The 21,031-nt window shown below is 44.0% G+C and overlaps 1 protein-coding gene and 1 long non-coding RNA gene across 2 annotated transcripts in view; both read right to left on the bottom strand.

The window, feature by feature from the left end:
- Positions 1–2,373: 2,373 nt before the first annotated feature.
- LOC137633919 (uncharacterized) overlaps positions 2,374–21,031 on the bottom strand; it is a 56,817-nt gene continuing 38,159 nt past the window's right edge. The window contains exon 3 of the long non-coding RNA XR_011042348.1: positions 2,374–2,892. This is a non-coding gene — a long non-coding RNA (uncharacterized lncRNA). The remainder of the gene's footprint in view (positions 2,893–21,031) is intronic.
- Positions 19,039–20,519, bottom strand: LOC137633929 (piggyBac transposable element-derived protein 4-like). Its single transcript, XM_068366166.1, has 2 exons — positions 19,568–20,519; positions 19,039–19,100 (listed from the first exon to the last, which is right to left on the bottom strand). The coding sequence occupies exons 1-2, from the start codon at positions 20,459–20,461 to the stop codon at positions 19,080–19,082; spliced, it is 915 nt and encodes a 304-aa protein (XP_068222267.1). The 5' UTR covers positions 20,462–20,519; the 3' UTR covers positions 19,039–19,079.

Here is a 21,031-nt window from a genome sequence, read left to right as displayed (position 1 = left end):
TAGAATGTCGGGCATTTTACCGCGAGTGTCCCTTTTTAATTTTTTTTAATTTTTTTGCCAAGTCATTTTTCCGTAAGATATTGCGAAATAGTGTCGTAAAACTTTTGCTTTTTTAATGTTGGAAAGTGTGTCTAGATGATCTGGCTACCCATGCGTGATTTTGTTTTTGTCAGATACGACGTAGTTATTGGTATATTGGGTATTTAACTGCGGTTGCCAATTTCTGTTTTTTTTTCAATATTTGTAAAAATTTACTACGTAGTAAGGAATTGCCGTATATTATTGATTTTTTTTTCATGTTTATGTGTTAGAAAGTGTGCCTTGATGGTTGGGCTAACACGTGCATGTCTTTTTTTTTTATCTGAGATGCCGTATATTAGAATGTTGGGCATTTTTCCGCGAGTGCCCCTTTTTATTTGTTTTGCATTTTTTTGCTTAGTCATGTTACCGTAAGGAATTGGCAAGTAGTGTCGCAAAACTTATATTTTTATAGTGTTGGAAAGTGTTTCTAGATGATCTGGCTACCCATGCCTATTTTTTTTTTTAGCCAGATATGGCGTATATATAAGTATGTGTTCGATTTTCCTGTGATTGCCATTTTTTCGTTTTTTTCTATTTTTTTCAAAATTACTACGTACTAAGGAACTATCACAGAGTAATATTTCATTTATATGTTTATTTGTCGGAAAATATGCCTTGATGGTTTGCCTAGCACGTGGCTGAAATTTTTTTTTTCTGAAATGCCGTATATTAGAATGGCCATTTTTCCACGAGTGCCCCTTTTTATTTGTTTTGCATTTTTTTGCTTAGTCATGTTACCGTAAGGAATTGGCAAGTAGTGTCGCAAAACTTATATTTTTATAGTGTTGGAAAGTGTTTCTAGATGATCTGGCTACCCATGCCTATCTTTTTTTTAGCCAGATATGGCGTATATATAGGTATGTGTTCGATTTTCCGGTGATTGCCATTTTTTCGTTTTTTCCCAATTCTTTCAAAATTACTACGTACTAAGGAACTATCACAGAGTAATGATTCCTTTAGATGTTTATTTGTCGGAAAATTTTGTTTACTTTTTTTTTGATTGAATATCATCAAATTTTTTTAGCTAAAATATTGTTTTACATTTTTTTTTTCGATTTTATTTCCCTTCAAAAAAAATTTTTTGGGTCAGAATTTTAATTTTATAGTCGTAAAATAATCGACAATTATCCAGCAACCCACCATACAATTTTTATGCATATCCAATAATAATTAGATTAGTAAATAACACCTTGAAATTGACATACCCTTCCTACATTTCAAGTGGCAGATTAGGGAGTCTGAGTCAGTGTGGTTGGCGGCCATTTTGTGGACATATCCGAAGCGTAAGCTGCCCTATCTATATATATTCTTGTTCCCTATAGAATTTGTGATATTTTGGTATATTTTTACCTGCATAAATATCATATTATATATTAAATATATGTATTTTTTTACGAAATTTCCAAGTACTCAAAAAATTACCTTTAGATATGGCCCCTGATATAAATGTAATTTACAAAATAATGAAGATTTTTTTACATATTTCTATTTTAGGATAACATATGTTTATTCCCTAAAAAAATTAGCCACTTCCTATTTCATTTGGGTACCCAAAAAAATTCATGAAATTTGGACAATATTTTTTGGCCAAAAAAAGTTACCCTTTTTTTCTCATTTCAGATCTTCACCTCCATGGGTCTGACTTCATCCAAAATACATCAAGATGTGTCCTAAACATTCAAGAATCAATTCCTAAAAGGATTTGTGTATATATGTATAAACTTTTTTTTTATGAATTTTTATGTCAGGTCTTTTTTTTTTTCTACTTAATTTTTTAAAATATTTATAATAAATAGTTTTTCTGCAGATGAGTAGTATTTATCTTTACAGTTGTTTTAAGCATTCATTGAAGTTTTTTTTGGCAAAAGAAAAAAGGAGGTTACTGCAAAAACTGATTTTTCAAGAATTTTTTTTGGCGTCGGGGTCGTTCGCGTTCGAGTATACCCTTAAAGGGGTGTCCTAGGACCGTACCTATCCAGGGTTAACTACAAAATCTGAAATTAAATGTTAGGTACTTCATAGGATGCTTACAATGCATTTTTATATTTACCATCAAATACTATCACTTCTAGATTCACATTACAAGTATCTTATTGAGTTTTTGTAAACACACGTCAGGATAACTACCACTAGGTATGCACAATATTGTAAACACACATCATATACTGATCAAATCTTAGTTTAATGAACTTACATAAATCCTTCAATTTTTATTTCTACTATCACATTCATACATGGAAACACTACAAAGTTTGGGAGTGTTAAAAACTCAAAGATAAATTTCCATGAATTTCTAATTAAGAAAATGGTTGTCTTCAGAAAAGATATAAAATGAACTAACAGTATCCCGTGACAACAGTGTTCCCTATTCAATATAAGAGGCTGCCAGTGATTTGATCTTTCTGAAAGAGTTGTAAACATTGTAGAGGCTGCGCAGTTTGTGCAAGTGGCATTTTAGCCTGTGATCTAAGCCCTTTAAAAAAATCTAATAATTTTAATAATACCTTGACATTTTTTAAAAATCAAGGTACTTTTTATGATCAACTCTCTACAGAAATGGAGGATTCACCTAGTCTCCTCCATTGCAAGAGTCTTCTTTTAAAATCACTCTAACTACCATTGCACTTTCCCCTTTTTTGGGAGGCAGCCGACAAAAAAAAAAAAAAAAAAGATATTTTCTCTCATTGTTCCTTCCTGCCTGACGAAGGACTCGGCCAAGTTTGGTTGGTACTGATAGGGTGCCACAGACCACCCTCTCCATGTTTTCATCGTAGATGGTCAAGGAGTTTAAAAATCACCAGCAGTCACCTCCTGAAAGAAAATGTTAAGTTTTAATTTCTATACCAAGATTGTATTACAATAGGCATTTTAGCCTTTCATTCTTACAGATCAAACTAAACTAATAAAAAATAAAAGGTTTTATGAAACTCTAAATAAACATAAACATATAGAATAGGAATAAATATAACCATAATCTGAGAAGAAAGCATTCTTAAAAAGTTACCACTGATTTTAAAAAGCTTTCCTTACTGGGCTATTTTTCCCTGTTGGAGCCCTTGGGCTTATAGCATCTTGCTTTTCCAACTAGGGTTGTAACTTGGCTAGTAATAATAATAATAATAATAATAATAATAATAATAATAATAATGAGATGGTAAGAACAACTCCAATACTCTAAGATACAAATGCAATGACAATTTCAGTTGAAAATCTATCGCTGCCACCACACTTCAGGACCAATTTAACTAAATTTCATTTTATCATAATGTTCAGTTTTGGGTATTCTAATTAAATAGTTTCCTTAGCTTTAACCAACAGAAACTGCCAAGTGATAGACAAGCCTTTAGCACTGATATCACAGACTAACATAAGGTCTGTAATCCTCCTCTTAGCCAAGATAGAAAAACGGGCAGTAAAATATAGCAGCTTTTGAGTCTGCTAGGTATTACGATAAGCGGGGAACGCTAGTTAAAAAGACGAGAGAGCAAGGATTTTCCCACTGCTTCCTAGTGCCACAACAATTCAAGGCAACATTATATTCACAATTAAAAACATCGACGCCATTTCACTCTTCTTTCTCCCTGTTATCCCTATATCAATGAGTCCGTTGCTGCAACTGACATGGTTTATAATTTGATATTGTTTTCCCAATTGCATGCCCTAGCAGTCATCAACCACAGTTATTAACGGTGGGCCTAGCCTTTGAATTAGTAGTCCAACTGCAAGGCAGCATTTCCCAAAGTTATTAGCGGTGGGCCTAGCCTTTGAATTAGTAGTCCAACTGCAAGGCAGCATTTCCCAAAGTTATTAGCGGTGGGCCTAGCCTTTGAATTAGTAGTCCAACTGCAAGGCAGCATTTCCCAAAGTTATTAGCGGTGGGCCTAGCCTTTGAATTAGTAGTCCAACTGCAAGGCAGCATTTCCCAAAGTTATTGGCAGTGGGCCTAACCTTTTACTATAAAGCAAAATTGCAAGTCAGCAGCTGTCCTATTGGTTGTTTTCCACGACACACAGGCCGTACGATGGTAGTATTCTTACACCTCTACCCCAGGGCACATCGACACCATCTATTACTTTGGAAAAAATATATTTTGACCATACAGTACGATCGAGTTACAATCTTGGTGAATGTCGTCTCAGTTTCCTACCATTAAGATGTATTTAAAACTGCTCAACATATTGTTAACAGACCTGTTTTGATTTATGATTTTGGCCCTTATTGCCTGGGCACTTGGAGCCGTTTAGTATCCGAGGTACAACAGAAAAAAAGCCCACAATTATATAAGTGGTAATAGCTGAGAGGTTGGACAGCAAAGTGGACTACATAATTTTAATTCTCAATATACATGTAATTATAATGGACTAACATACTTGACAATAACTACATTGCATTGGGCGCTGTCAGTCTGTCAGGAAAAAGCCAGTCTTGAAATATGCAAGCTTTAAAAATATATAACAACTGCTGTAAAAAATAAAAAGTTTGATACCCTAATGTATAAGCAACCATAATACCCTAAAGAATGAGCCACAAAAACTTTGAAAAGTTTGTCACAGTCGAGTTGGAAGTTCTTGACTGTGCATGAACGTTTCCGCAATCTCCCTGAATTTGCCGACTTAATTGTCTGATGAGAAGTTTCCAGCTTCTTCCATGTCTATCAACATACCCAGGAACTCTTATCTTCCTGCTTGGGCTCGAGATTGGATTTTCCCAATATCAAACCATTGTTCTCTAGTCTCCACTCGTGCCACGCTATTCGATCTCATTTATCATCCTCTTCTTTTTTTTATTTTTATAGTTTATAAATGAAAACTCTATTTTATTATTGTGACTGTTCTTAAACTATTCTATTTTAATTTTTCATTACTTCACTTGTAGTTTATTTCCTTGTTCCCTTTCCTCACAGGGCTATTTTTCCCTGTTGGAGCTCTTGGGTTTATATTATACTGCTTTTTCAACAAGGGTTGTAGCTTACCTAAAAATAATAATAATAATAATAATAATAATAATAATAATAATAACAATAATTGATCACGATTCTCAGATCACAGTGAAAAGAAGTCTTGTCATGATCCAGGAGTAGATGCCTCTGAGGATGAAAGGATCCCCCAATCGTCACGATACTTAAACAGGCACATCTCATTTGAGTGGGCAAGAGAAAAGAAGAGCGTGGACACTCTACGAACACTTAGGGAGTGGCAGATACTACAAAGCACAAAGCCTTGAAATACTCTTCTGAAGACGAAGCAAGGGGTACAACCTACATGAAGTTTTCTTTCCTGATGGTAGACCATACGATACTTGCCGTCTCCGCCCTTAAACATGTAATGGTCTTGACCTGCTGAGGGATGGTTTAGACAGACCTAAGAGGGATTAGTTTACACGTCTATTATTTACAACAGCATACAACACAATGCATGTACAGGGAACTCGATTCTCAATGACTAGGCCTTCTAGGAGCGGGGGTTATCAGGCACTGCTGACCAGTACAAAAGGTATCTAGAGAGGATGTATTCTCAGTACGCACTGTCCCTCCCTCATATACACGGAGAGAGAAGTTCTATAAGAGGGACAATTTTGTTAGTCATTGTTTTAATGAAAAGTTGTGTAAGTTCTCAAACATGACAAATTCGAAGATAATTTGTATTTTTCCTAACCATACAAACCTTAGCTATTTACAGAGGGTTACCTTTTAGCGCAGCTGAAATGGCGAGCCATTAGAATTTAACGAGGGTGTATTACCCCCGCGCTAGTTAGCGGGGGGGGGGGGGGGTAGGGGAGGGGTAGCTAGCTACCCCTCCCCCCCTCACACACAGATGAATGCTCACTTTCACTCAGAGGTAGGACTTGTCTTGGGGGACAGGGCTGGCGGGCAAATATGTGTAAATAGCTAAGGTTTGTATGGTTAGGAAAAATACAAATTATCTTCGAATTTGTCATTTGTTCCGTAACCGAAATACAAACCACGCTATTTACAGAGGGTGACTTACCCCTTAGGTAGGGTGGAAAGTCCCCAGCCATACTGGCTTTGGCTTTACCCGGGGACTCAGAATCCGAGTGAGTCACACTCGAGAAAAGGGGTCCCTGCACCTCACAAGTTCCTTGCTCCGCAAGGAACCATGTGGCCTACGTAAGCTTGTGTGTGAAGGAAGAAGTGTGACCCGTCCTAGGCAGTTGACCTGGAGTTCCAGAAGGAACTCTGGGTTAGGACGTTCCCAATACCACCTCGTCAGGGTATGGGGGACGCGACAGTATTGACTCAATACTCGGAACACAAGGAAGCATGGTTTACCTGCAGAGGTTCGAGGTCAGCTATGCAGAGACCAGGATGCTGCTTCCCCGTAGAGGGGATGATGAAGAAAGAAGTAAGGGCCAGACATACTTCTTTCGTTCATGCAGACTAAAACCTGATAACAATGCCCTCAACCTTCTGCTACCTGTCCAAAAGGAGCCTGAGGTTAGACCAGCTGTTGTGTAGCCACCACAGAGCGATAGAAAACGTATCGAGACTCCTGTGGGTCACGCCCTGCAGGAAGCGGGCTGCGAAGGTCATTAGACGCTTCCAGACTCCAGCTTGTAGCACCTGCGTCACAGAGTAGTATTACTCGATGGCGAGGGACGTTGCAATGTATCCAACATCGTGCTGTAGGGCGACGTGACGGGGGAGGGTCTGGAGACAGGTCGAGATGAATGTCCTTGAGTCCGGGCTGAAGAGGTATACTGGTGACTCTCCCCCATGTCCTCCTTGTGCTCCCAAATTGGCTGCAACTGAGGACAAACTGCAGCTGTTCCCAGCGCTAACCTCTCGATTCCTTTACTGGCAAGAAAGAGAAGGTCTTGGGACATCAGATATAGAATGGAGACTCGAAATCTTGAATGAATCGGACCGAAGGGCCGGGACCCCCAGATTCTGAGTCTAGCTAACAACTCAGGAGCGAGCCTGAATGTTGCCTTCCCCTCTTCCTTAGAAAGGGGGGAGTAGTAAGAGACCAAGAAGATTGCTTACACACTGGCCGTGGCCAGAGTGAGCAGAAGACCCAAAGCGGAATACAATCCGAGGCCTGTCGTAAAGGGTCTTGAGAAGATCTCTTAAAGGACTAAAAGTCCGAGCCATGCTCCAAGTTGGAGGTCTTCCTCCGACTAGGGCAGGGATGATTGTAGCTTCGCATGAGCGAGGATAGATCCAGCGGGCAGGAAAAAGTTATTCCTTTAAGCCTGAAGGTCAGGGAAAGGCTGAGCGACAGGCTTCATTGCCGAGAGCGGAAAGGAGTTTCCTCCCGCCAAAAGGCAATAAGACCGTTATTGCTGGAGAAGAGGCCTCAAGGGAAGAGGTATATCTCCCACGGCACCAACCACCTTAGACTCTTCACTTTGCCTGGGAGACCCCTGTGGATGACTATTACAGATGACGCGACCTCCGTACCGCGACTGTAGCGGGTTGTCTCTTCTTGAGGAGGAGGCGTAGTGTCTCCAGGCATGAAGCCGAAGCAACCCCCCGGTTCGGGAGAGATGTCGCAGTGTGGTTGTTTGAGTAGTCTGCGCCGTGGGAGAAGCTCTCCCGGGAGTTCCGTCAGGGGAAGCAGAGGGTCCAGAAACCGTTCTGCGCATAGTCCCAGTGGAGCTCTCCCATTGAAAGGTTGACAGACAACCTGGTCTTGTTGAGACCCATTGTCCACAGACAAAAGGGAGGGAAGACGCAGGCGTCGAAGTTGTCCCACCATCACCGGAATGCATCTTGCCAGAGTCTCGGGGTCTGAGACTGGGGGGAAGAATAGCGGAAGCTTGAGGCTCCAAGCTGTTGCGATCAGGTCCCCCAGACCAGTACTTGCTGGTTACCCAAGGTCAAAGACCCCCAGGTACACTCTCTCTACGAGGCTCTGCTCAGATAGTCAGAGAACATTCCCCTGCCTGGAATGAGAGAGCTGATGGTGGTATTGAGAGAATCTCAATCATCCCGGTATCTCTACTGCAAGATGTGAAGGTGTGAAAATGCGTCCCCTGCTGGTTAGAATACGCCAGAATCATGAAGTCAACGCGCACGGGGCGACTCGGCAGGAGCTGTAGGATCTGCAGAGGGGCCAGACTAAGGCCCCTAAGCCTGCCTGAGTGATGGAGAGGTATCCTTCAGGTCTTGACCATAGGCCTGGACCGGAACATGCCCCCCCCCCCTTTCCTTTGACGAGTCCGAGAACAGCATCAAGAATGTGGGGAAAGGACGAGAATATCCACCACCATCAAGAGGCTCCATAGGTCAACACCCATTGCAGGTCTAATAGTTCCGCTGGTCCCATAGGGGCCAGGAAGTCTGGTTAAACATTGCCTGAAGCCACCGGAACTTGGATCGCCCCACATGGAACTTATCCTGAGGCGACCGTTCGGACTATAGACGGGTCAATGAGGAAAGGAGAACTAGGAAACGTTCCAAGGTAGGGCTGAAAGCTCTGCTTGACTGAGGACAGGTACTGCGACTCTCCTCAGTCTTGCCACAGTCAACCGAAAGGAAGGCTTGGAGGATGTGGTAACAGAATCTGGCGTCCCCAGGTGGTCACCCATCCAAGTACCGACGTTGCTTAACCTCGCTGGACGGACGAGAAGCGGGGTTTCCAACGTGGTAAGGCCGTTGACTCAATATCATGGCCAGATACTCCAGATGTTGAGGCAGAGGAAGAGAAGGCTCAAAGCAAAATACCATGAGCCCACACTCATGGTAAGCATCCGGAAGCTTGTCCCGGCGCTGAAGAAGGTCGAACCCGAGCCTACCGGAGTTGACCAGCCCTCCAAACAGCAGAGGAGGCGGAAGCCTGCACCTGAGCGGCCAAGAGGAAGGCAGGGAGAGTTCTCTGGGGAAACAAACCTACTATGCCACGGCGGGATAGCCACACTGCATCATAAGCAGGAATACTTGCAGTCTAGGCTGAATTCGACGAGCACCCTGGAAGATGGATGGAATGGAAACTGAAAGTACCCGTCCTTCCGATCTGGGGTTTAAGGAGTCTTGTCGCTTCGTTACCAGTCTGATCGATTCTGCTGGTCTACGCTGGCCGAAGTTTGTTCGACAAACTTGATCAGGGCTGAGAGGTCGACTACGGACATCCCCTCTCAGATCCTTCCTTACAAGAAAGGATCGACTGAGGAGGCCGGGGGTAAAGCCGTCGATGATCCTAAGGAAGACCTTCGCCTAAGGTATGGATCATTCTGCCCAACCGGGCAACTCTGCTGATGCTATGGCATAGAGGTTCAGAGACACTGAATTCGCTGACAGAGACGGCAGGCGCGATATCCTTGGCTGATCCCAGAGATTGTGCGGGAATGGGCATCGGGAAGCTGTTATCCGGATGAGTAACCTTAAGCATCCTCCCAGCGAAAAACCTGCAATCCTAGAGTTCGTGAACTCCTTTTAGGACTATGCCCCCCCAGGGGAGTCTCCCGTGCCATCTGTTCCTGACAGCCGATAACTTAGGCCGACGTGGTTGAAAGAAAAGGGCGCGGAGCCCTGCAGAGTCTGGAAGAAAGCGCCTTGGAGGACTGAAAACGGAAGTCGATTTCCTCCGCACAGCCGCTGTCTAAGTCTCTGTCCTTGGGCACAAACAAACTCTTCTCAAGGATGGAAGGGTGTCTGAGGTCGTCGACCTCCACAAATGAGACACCCGAAGGAAGCCCTCAGTCAGCGCGTCAAGATGGTACAACATCGAGCTTGTCCGCAAGTTAGATACTAAACGACGAAAGGCCAAGGTGCCTGAGCTCGAGAGGAGGAAAGTACCCATGATCTTCCTGTAGCTTCCTTGAACCAAACCTCGGGCCGTAACCGAGGAGGGAAAGAACCTGGTAAGCTCCCAGAGGAAGAGGTAAGCAGTCACCCCTTGTCCGATGGAGAAATCTCAAACGGAAAGCCCCCCCGCCAAAAATCCTTCCAGGGAATGACGGGGAAGGGCTAACCCAGGTTCAGGAAAGAGGAGTGTTGCTCAGATCTCCCTTAAGTTTCTCCTATTCTTGCAAGTGTACGGGGTGACGCCGTGTTCTGGAAATACGCTCCAGAAGAACTCGCCAGGCTGGCCATGCTGCGAAAACCCCATTGGGAATCGTGGCCGCACTCGCCCTGGAGCTCGCGCGACGGTAATTCAAAGATTTTCGCGTGGGCGAACGTGGAAGCGCCCATGCGCGGTAACGCAAACGAAGGTGAGCGAAGGAGCGCAGGAGGGCGAGCGTGGTAGGAAGGGCGAGAGCTGGTGGTCAGCGAGCGATAACCCATAGACGAGCAATGGATACTACAAGAAATAAGCCGACGTTTGTGCGAAGAAACACTGTAGGTTCGCGCGACGGAACACCATCCGTCCGCGCGATGGAAAACCGTTGGTTCGCGCATGGGCGAACATTGGAGAGCATGGGCGCGGACGCGCATGAGCGTAGACGTGCAGGCACGTGGGCGTGTGGGCGCGCAGGCGAATGGTCGCGCGGGCGCACAGGCAAGCGGTCGCGCGGGCAAGCGGTCGCGCGGGCAAGCGGTAGCGCGGGCGAGTGGTCACGCGGGCGAACGGTCACGCGGGCGAACGAACGGTCGCGCGGGCGCGCAGGTGAGCGGTCGCACAGGCGAGCAGCGCGCAGGCGAGCAGTCGCGCGGGCGCGCAGGCGAGCGGTCGTGAGGGTGGGCAGGTGGATGAGCGTGAGTCCGAGGCGGCGAACGCAAGCGTTAGCGGGATGGCGAGGAAACGCGCTGCCGCGTGGGCGAGGAAGACCGCTGGCGATATGGATCAACAAGCGATCGGTGGTGAGCTGGTGAGCGCTAACGCGCAGGTTGGCGATGGAGCATTGTGTTATGCCGACGCGATGGTTGGGCAGCATGCGCAGGTGAGCGATCGTGCGTTGGCGAGCAGTATGCGAAGGTGAGCGATCGCGAGCAGCATGTGCAGGAGGGCGATCGCGCGATGGTGATTAGCATGCGCAGGGTCGCGCGATGGTGATTAGCATGCGCAGGGTCGCGCGATGGGATCAGCATCAGCATCGCGCGATGGCGAGAGCATCGCAGCGATGGCGATCAGCATCCGCAGTGACGTCGCGCGATGGCGATCAGCATCAGCAGTTGAGGGTCGCGCGATGGCGAGCAGCATCCGCAGGGTAGACGTTCGCGCGATGGCGAGCAGCATCCGCAGGTGTGCGGTCGCGCGATGGCGATCAGCATCCGCAGGTGTGCGGTCTCGCGATGGCGATCAGCATCCGCAGGTGTGCGGTCGCGCGATGGCGATCAGCATCCGCAGGTGTGCGGTCGCGCGATGGCGATCAGCATCCGCAGGTGTGCGGTCGCGCGATGGCGATCAGCATCCGCAGTTGAGGGTCGCGCGATGGCGATCAGCATCCGCAGTCGAGGGTCGCGCGATGGCGATCAGCATCCGCAGTCGAGGGTCGCGCGATGGCGATCAGCATCCGCAGGTGTGCGGTCGCGCGATGGCGATCAGCATCCGCAGTCGAGGAGTCGCGCGATGGCGATCAGCATCCGCAGTCGAGGGTCGCGCGATGGCGATCAGCATCCGCAGTCGAGGGTCGCGCGATGGCGATCAGCATCCGCAGTCGAGGGTCGCGCGATGGCGATCAGCATCCGCAGTCGAGGGTCGCGCGATGGCGATCAGCATCCGCAGTCGAGGGTCGCGCGATGGCGATCAGCATCCGCAGTCGAGGGTCGCGCGATGGCGATCAGCATGCGCAGGTGAGCTAGTAGCTGGCGAACCATGTTCCTTCAGAAGTGTTGGAGAACGTTGGCGTGCCGGCTGTAACACACGCGGGCGATCCGGAGATCGCCGAAAGACAGGTGATCGCTGGCGAGGTGATGATCGCTGACGAGGTGATGATCGCTGACGAGGTGATGATCGCTGACGAGCAGAAGGCTACGCGTGGAAGCCTGCGTATAGAAGAAGAGTCCTTGACCCCGACCTGAACCGAAGTTCTAGATAGCGAGGGCGAACGTGGGCGCACAGGGCGCATAACAGGAACCAACAGGAACAGCAGGGATGATCATCATGAAAGCGCTGACGAACAGGAGAGCGCTGATGAGCAGAAGAGCGCCTGTGCGCTAACACTGAGCAGGAGCAGGAGAGAACACAGCAGAAGGGCGCGCAGGGAAACCCTGACACGCAAGGGAAGAACCCCCGTGGGAGGCAACCCTTTGTCCCGAAGGGATCGTTGTCCGCCGGGAGACTGATGTCTGTCGGAAGACCGCTGTCCTTCGGGAAGACCGTTGTCCGTCGGGAAGACCGTTGCCCGTCGGAAGACGAGATCAGACTGCTGTCCATCTGCACCAAGGCGGAAGATCGAGAAAAAGGAGTTCTAGGCTGCAAACGGAGATTCAAACGGACGGTGGGCCTTACGGCGAGGGAGGCCAACAGCAACAGAAGAAACCTCCTAAGAGGAGTCTCTATGAGTGTACTCTCTCGCGAACGAAAGAGAAAAACTTCGTAGAAGAGACTGGTCAGCCAGTGACCTAAAAGGAGCAATCCTCCGAAGAGGAGCTCCTGCAGTTGCCCAGCCCCTTGAGCGAAACTGCAGGTGTGACCGCTCAGCACCAAGAGCATAGTCGCACAAAAAAAAGGCAAGAGAAGAACCCCCCAAAAGGGGAAAAACTCAAGCCTGGACAGGAAAAACTTCCCTCGGAAGGAAAGTTACCCGCCCAAGGAGGCAAGCCTCCTGAGAGTTCTAAAATTAACTGGAGAGCTGTCCGTCGTCACGGGAGTACTTCCAGTAGAAGGAGACACGCCCCTGACGAAAATACAAGGGGGGAGGCAGCAACAGCCGAATCCCCAGGACTCAACAAGACAGCTCACACCGTTGCCATATTACAGAAACGAACTAGATCGGTAACTGTAAAAAAATAAAACAAATAATATTAGTACACATTCATTCCCCCGGGAAGGCTTCGAAGAGGAATCCCGAGGGAAAGGAAACAAGAATTACACAACAGGCACGTGCCCTCACAACCACTTACACTCACGGAAGGAGAGCTGTAACCAAAACAGAATTATAACAATTATAATTATGTAACTATGTAATTATGTAATTTAAAAACGAATGAGCACTAAAGAAAGAACGAAAACCCCGAAAGGAATCGTTCTACAAACTGAAAAAAACAACTACAATTAGATTCATAAACTAATTGAGACAAACGTACGGCATAGCAACCCCCCCCCACACGGAAAGGAAGCTACAAGGGCGTAGTAACACGTAGTAAAAGGGTGAACGACCTCAAGAGAGAGAGAGAGAAAGACATAAGTCAAACTCGATCGCCACCCATAAAATTACGCCGTGGTGGCCTAACTGCCGAGGACTCCACGTAGATATCGTACACTACACACACAACTCTGAAAAGGAAACTTACTTATTTCTATACTCAAATATAAATACAAACATGAAAACATGTTTACATATATATTGAGTAAATGAAAAGTAAGCGATTAAGTAAAGACAAAACAAACAATGGCTGCCAAGAGAGGACCAAGACAGAGACGTCTGTCACAGTCCGAGCCAAAAGTGAAAGTGAGCATTCATCTGTGTGTGAGGGGGGGGGGGGGAGCTAGCTACCACTCCCCTACCCCCCCCCCCCCGCTAACTAGCGCGGGGTAATACACCCTCGTTAAATTCTAATGGCTCACCATTTCAGCTGCGCTAAAAGGTAACCCTCTGTAAATAGCTAAGGTTTGTATTTCGGTTACGGAACAAATTATTTTTGTTGATGCTGGTGGCAAAGATGACTTCAGAGCCTTAGAAAATTTAGAAAATTGTAATCCTTCAGATTACAGCCCTACACCAGATTTAGGTAAGCATCTAAATGAAGAATTAGTAAAACTTATGTTTGAATTTGATATCTTTTCAAGTGAATGTGGTCAAACTTGAACAATAAAGTCTGGTACAGTATTAATCTAACTTGTGATATCCTAGTAAGAACTCTTTCCTGCTCATATTCACTGAAAGGTTATAAAAGTTGAAAAAATATTATTGAGCTTTCTACCTCTCGGATAATAGTTGGAGGTTATACGCAAATTTTTGAGGTTTAAATGACTTTACGGTATTCAAAACACAACATATTCCAAGTAAAGAAAAGATTTTAAACAAATTTGTTGGCGACGCTACATTTACACCATAATGAGTTAAACCGTGAAAGCCAAGCTTACAGGAAAATTATGTGGACTACCACCTGAAACATGATGCAACTGATAAGCTTTTGCCAAAACTTCAACAAATACCTTTTGTTTTATGAGAATCATACAATATAATACTCCATCCACATATGCAATATGAGGTTGCTTCAGCTCTGTTACTTCACCAAGTGAAAAGATGTTAGGATTCAGGCTACCAACTCAGTATTCTGCCTCACTAACTAGGGTTTTGCAGCAGAAGGGTCTACAGTAAATAAAGAACTCAAAGTTCTATGAGAAGATCTCAAATATGACAAATTCGTAGATAATTTGTATTTTTCCTAGCTATACAAACCTTAGCTATTTAATAGGGTTATTACTTTTGGCCTAGCTGAAATGACGAGCCATTTTCTGGGTCGACCTGTGTTCGCCAGTGAAAAGGTCCTTCTTGTCACTTTTCTGATATAAATATATTCAAATATACCAGAAAAAGGTAAAGCATTGGAATGCAGAGGTTACTACCCTCGCGCGAGCACCCTTTAGGGCATCGTGTATAAAGAAAGGCCGTGTGATAACCACTATTCACAGGTTGTGAATAGTGGTCAATATATTCAAGAGGGGTGTGCCGTTACAGCGGTCTCCACCGCACCAGCCTGGATCACCCCACCGACGCCCGACACCAGCGCCACCTGACATCCTTCTTTTTGGACTCGTGAAGCATTGCTACCTTTGCTTTGTGTCTGTTGTTTTTGTGCTCTTTTGGATTATTTTCGAGATGGCTGAGGCTCTCCTTACCCCTGCACCAATGTTAAGTACCCTAGATTCTGTTTTCATACTCAGTGTTATGGTATTTTACCTTTTACTCGCGTTTTGCGCGTTGTTTGTTAGTGCAGGCTTCGGCCATGGGCAGCCATTAGCGCGTCACAGCTTGTGTTGTTTTTCCCGTTAGTGTTGGGATATATATATATTTATATTTATCGGGTATTCATTTACTACTCATGTTCAAGGTTCAATTGCCCAATTAAGTTTTCATCTGAACCTCTTTTTTAGTTATTATGTAGCCCCTTTTGGTTCATTTTTGTTAAACATGAGTCGCTTCCGAGTCCCGTTGTTACTTTCAGCTTTAGCGAAGAATAGAGCCCAGACCTGTTTTTGTTTTTCACATTCTGATGTGTTCTTTTAACTTTACGTTATCATTACCCTGGAAAGGAATTTCCCTTTCTATCCTGGCCGTCAAGTCCTCTCTTCTTCGCTAATTCCACGTTTTTAAGACCTTTGTACTTCAACGGACAGGTCATTTTTGCGCTAGTGTACTAGTGTTTTCTCACTTTGGGTTCTATTTATTTACTAGGATTGAGTCGAGGTAACCTTAGCGAGAGAGAGGCTGGAGTTTCCCTCTCTGTTCCCTTTTAGCTCAGTTAGCCTAATACACGTAGGCTACTTGGAATTAGATTCCACCTGCTCTTTAGAGGCTGGTTTCTCCCCCTCTCTCGTTTATAATTATTTATTTATTATTTCTTTGTCTAAGGTTACCCTATCTCCTCCTATTTACTCTAGTTCAGTTTTGATTATTTAATAGCGTTTGCAGTTCAGTCTTGCTAGAGCCAGTCCTATTATTATCCCTACTTAGGTTAGGATCCCCTATAAGGGACATTCATGGCCTGCTCTCCAAGCCGCCATCTCCGTTCCCCCTCTTCCCTCAGTCCCTCCCCATCTCCCCCGCTATGGCTTGGGGATAGAGGGGACTGGACATAGTGTCTCTTTCCTTATGAGTTTCGCGGAGCCCCACGCCGGAGCTCCGCCGTTGGATCTCCGTCAGCATAAAGGTTTCAGCAGGGAACGCTAGTATTATTTTATGTCCGTATAATCACCTGTTACTCACCTCCGGTGATCCCCGACGACTGGGAGCTTCTCCCCTCGTCAGGTTTCCCGGTTTTGTTTTGGATACTTGCTCTGGCCCCGGTATCTTTCTCCGTCCATTCGGTCCTCCCGGAAATGCACGACACTATTTTTTTTAAGTATATCCATTACTATTTATTTTGCGACAGCTTTTACCACTCTCTCCGCTCGTCCACCGGATCTCCGGTGTACAACGGAGTAGAAATATCTACCCTAATTTTGAATACTGCACTAGATTTTGTTTTTATGTTTATCTAGCCAAGCTAGGCTTTACTCCGACGCTCCCCGGACCTCCGGGGCGCAATGGAGGGGAATTTTGAACCCTAATGCCATACCTTTAGTATTCTTAAACTACAGTACATTCTCTCCTTTAGGGTGGCGACTAGCTAGAACTAGTCTCCTTTATGCATGTCATGTGTTGCTTGCATACCCATTATCTTAAGTCTAAATATTTTAAAAAGGAGACGGTGTACTTATAATAAACCTTTATATTACAGAAAGCCCGCTGCGCCTTCAAAGGTTGTCCGGCAGCATTCAGCGACCCGGTGGGCCATGATGTTTGCCGATCGCACGCTCACTGTGCGATTTCCTTCGCCCTGGAGGAGGGCCAAACTCCTTATATGGTTTGGTTCCCGGAGTCATGCTCGCTCTGCTTTGAGATGACTTCAATTCTCCTGAATGACGAGGTAAGATTTGATATAGTCATTCTCATTCAAGTTTCAAATTTCAACTTTACTGAATGATGGATAAAATTGGAAACAGTTGTTCATATCCAATTTTCTAATTTATTGATATAAACATAATCTTTTTCCTTTAGTTCGTTCGAAATTATATCCTATTCCCTCTTTCAGGCGGACGAAGAAGACCTGAAGACGGCCAAGGCAAGTCTCCGGCAGTGGGTCTCCGGTTTTTGGCCGTAACGCCCCCCAAGGTTGCCCTTACGTCTTAGACGGCGACATGGCATCTCGCCTATTCCCTGGCTCTCCGTCGGCGGCCGTGGAGAAAGAAGTAGCTGCCCCTATCATCGACGCCATTCGTTCTGCCATGGCCCCACCGTCTGAAGAACAGCTTTCGTCAGGAAACGTCGCTTCTTTGGACATCCATCTAGAACCGATGGATGAGCAGGTTAGTGGTGCAGAGGATACGGCAGGTTCCTTTTCTCTCCAACTCCTTCTTCTTCTTCCTCCTTCCTAGGCTTTGACAAGCCCGCTGCTTCACCTTGGGAAGGATCTCTATCAGTTCGTCCCAAGGTTAAGCCCTTAAAAGCTTCGAAACCTTCATCTAAGACTTCAAAGCCAACCCCGTCAACATCAACAGCATTGTCTCCAGTCCCTGGGCCGTCGTCTTCGCCTGACCCTTTACCAGCTGCCAAGGCTCCTCCTCCTTCTAAAGGACAGAGGAGTAAATCCGCTAGGTCAAAGAAGACGGAGCAAGACAAAAGACCTCTTTACGGACAATCTGCTGTCCAGGTTCAGGGAGGTTAGAGCAGAGAATGTATTCTCTTACCCCAAACCCCCCTACTGACTCTCAGTCAGTATCTGCCTTAGTGGCCGAGCAACTAAAACCCATTAGGGACATGATCGCAGGACTGCTCCACTCCGGATCTCAAACAGCTCCGGCTGCAGTCCCAGATGCTTCAAAGCTTCCGCCGTTCAACAAGAACAACCCTTGGCGGTTTGCTCTTCATGCCCCTTATTTAGATGGTACTCTTACCATTGAAGGTCTAGGTACTCGACCCCTATCAGACCTGGAATTTTACCCAGAGGATCTCCGGTTTCCCTTCAACGGGTTTGTGCGTTTGACGGAGAACGCTCTGGTCAGAATGGACAAGGTCCCCAAGGAAACAGTCATCTTTCCGAAAGAACAGGCCCAAGCTGTCTGCTCGTACCTTATCGGACTGGGGCTGTACTAACACCAAGTTGACTCCTCATAAAGGGTCGTATACTATTTTTACCACGCCCCAGGATATCCCTTCTCCTTTCGCGGATAAGGTTGCGGAGCTAACGCTCCAAGCAGTTCAGGAGGACCTTCCCATGCCAACCATCAAAAAGAGACGGATGCTACCTCTCTTCTCATGCCAGCCACTAGGGATTTCTGGCGTGATGCTCCGTCGACCTTCACGGTCAGCAAAATAGATCCGGATTGTGCTTCCTCCTTATTTTCAGAGAAGCTACCAAAGTTGCCGGAAAACATGCTTAAATCAGAATACGAAGCAAGATCGAGACTGGCTAGATCCATCAACGCTTTAACCCTGGATAGGTACGGTCCTCGGACACCCCTTTAAGGGTATACTCGGACGCGAACGACCCCGACGCCAAAAAAAATTCTTGAAAAATCAGTTTTTGCAGTAACCTCTTTTTTTCTTTTGCCAAAAAAAAACTTCAATGAATGCTTAAAACTACTGTAAAGATAAAAACTACTCATCTGCATAAAAATAATTTATTATAAATATTTTAAAAAAATAAGTAGAAAAAAAGACCTTACATAAAAATTCATAAAAAAATAATTTTTCTCCTATTTACAAAAATAATTTCAGGGATTGAATCTTGAATGTCTAGGACACATCTTCCTATATTTTGGATGAAATCGGACCCATAGAGGTGAAGATCTGAAATGAGAAAAAAAGCGTAACTTTTTTTGGCCCAAAAAATGTGTCCAAATTTCATGAATTTTTTTAGGTACCCAAATGAAATCCGAATTGGCTAATTTTTTTATGGAATAAACACATGTTATCCTAGAATAGAAATATGTAAAAAAATCTTCATTATTTTGTAAATTACATTTATATCAGGGGCCATATCTAAAGGTCATTTTTTGAGTACTTAAAAATTTCGTAAAAAAATACCTATATATAATATATAATATGATTTTATGCAGGTAAAAATATACCAAAATATCACAAATTTTATAGGGAACAAGAATATATATAGATATGGCAACTTACGCTTCGGATATGTCCACAAAATGGCCGCCAACCACACTGACTCAGACTCCCTGTTCTGCCTCCTGAAATGTAGGAAGGGTATGTCAATTTCAAGGTGTTATTTACTAATCTAATTATTCTTGGATATACATAAAAATTGTATGGTGGGTTGCTGGATGAATGTCGATTATTTTACGAATATAAAATTAGAATGCTGACCCAAAAAAAAAAATTTTGAAGGGAAATAAAATAAAAAAAAAAGAAAATTGTAAATCAATAATAATATTTTTGGTAATAAAATTTGATGAGGGTGTTATTTACTAATCTAATTATTCTTGGATATACATAAAAATTGTATGGTGGGTTGCTGGATGAATGTCGATTATTTTACGAATATAAAATTAGAATGCTGACCCCAAAAAAAAAATTTGAAGGGAAATAAAATCGAAAAAAAAAGAAAATTGTAAATCAATAATAATATTTTCGGTAATAAAATTTGATGATATTCAATCAAAAAAGAAGTAAACAAAATTTTCATGTTGTAACTTACAAATAACGCTGCGTTACAGTTTGGACAGACGCTACAGTTTGGACAGAGGGCACTCTGGTGGTCCAGACAAACAGGACTCTTGCACAGGAGACAGGCAGTGTTTGTCTTGCGGTCGTCCCTAGGCGGGCAGGTGTGACAGCGAATCCTTTTAGGGAGTTTTCTTTGGCCAACGGGAATTCGACGTCTTGGTGGGACCTGCTCAGGTATCTTGAAAGTATCCACCATGATTTGACGGAGTCCTTTCGACAAACTGTGTGACGTTAGATACCGATGTATTGCCTGGGGAGCACACAACTCGTAGGCGATATCTCTGAGGAACGTTCGCTTTGGCACTGGCTTGGTGAAAGGCATGGACGTATAGAGAATATAAGAATTGACCATTATTATATTCAATATCCCGTAAAAGAGAGTCATAGGCCAGCGTCGTGACTTACGAATACAACTAGATGTAGAACACATCTGGTCGAATGTGTCTACACCTCCCTTGGTCGCATTATAAAACATCTGAATGTCGGTCTTCCTTTTTTCGACTTCAGACGGATCATGATGCAGGGAACTCAACAGCATCACCTTCTTAGTCCTACTAATTTGCTGACACTGTAGAGTTAGATTGTGTTCGTAATTGAACACTGCCACTGACTCCTTTGGGGGAAGCACCTTCTCCGTAAGTTCCTTAGGAATATAAGGCTTTTGGCGAATGGTGCCACACAAATACATGTCCTTATCCAAGAGTGACAAAGCAAGCGGTAGCGTCGTGAAAAAGTTATCCGTCGTCACTGTGCGGCCACTTCTCTGAAAAGGTGCCACAAGATCAGACGTAAAAACTTCTCCAAGCGTCGATCCTCTAGGTATCTGGACAGTGTCCTTCCCCAAGTACGCAATCGCATTACACATGTAATGCGTATCGGCATCACACGCCAATACAATCTTGATACCATATCTAGAAGAAGGGAAATGGAATTAGTAACTAATAAAGGTAAAAAGATAAAAAAAAATTAAAAAAAATACACAATATACAATTATATTACTAATCAATATAGTAATAATAATAATAAAATATTAATAATAATAAATATATAAGAAAAACATTTACAAATACGAAAGATAAATTATCAGTTATATAAATGAACAAGTTATACATAGATAGAGATAGAATAGATGATATATTATGATTTAGATATATAAATCATATAGCAAGTTCTTTACTTCACAAAATATATATATATATATATATATATATATATATATATATATATATATATATATATATATATATATATATATATATATATATATATATATATATATATATATATATATATATATATATATATATATGTATATATATGTATATATATATATATATATATATATATATATATATATATATATATATATATATATATATATATATATATACATATATATATATATATATATATATATATATATATATATATATAT

This window comes from Palaemon carinicauda, chromosome 43 (genome assembly GCF_036898095.1).
Source record: "Palaemon carinicauda isolate YSFRI2023 chromosome 43, ASM3689809v2, whole genome shotgun sequence".
Classification (NCBI taxonomy): Eukaryota; Metazoa; Arthropoda; class Malacostraca; order Decapoda; family Palaemonidae; genus Palaemon; species Palaemon carinicauda.
The sequence above is the reverse complement of the archived record's forward strand: the minus strand, read 5'-3'. Positions and strand labels throughout refer to the sequence as shown.

Coding starts and splice junctions, on each gene's coding strand:
- LOC137633929 (XM_068366166.1), bottom strand. CDS start 20,461: ATGTGTAATGCGATTGCGTACTTGGGGAAGGACACTGTCCAGATACCT. Junction 19,101..19,567: donor ACTGTAACGCAGCGTTATTT/GTAAGTTACAAC, acceptor CCTACATTTCAG/GAGGCAGAACAGGGAGTCTG.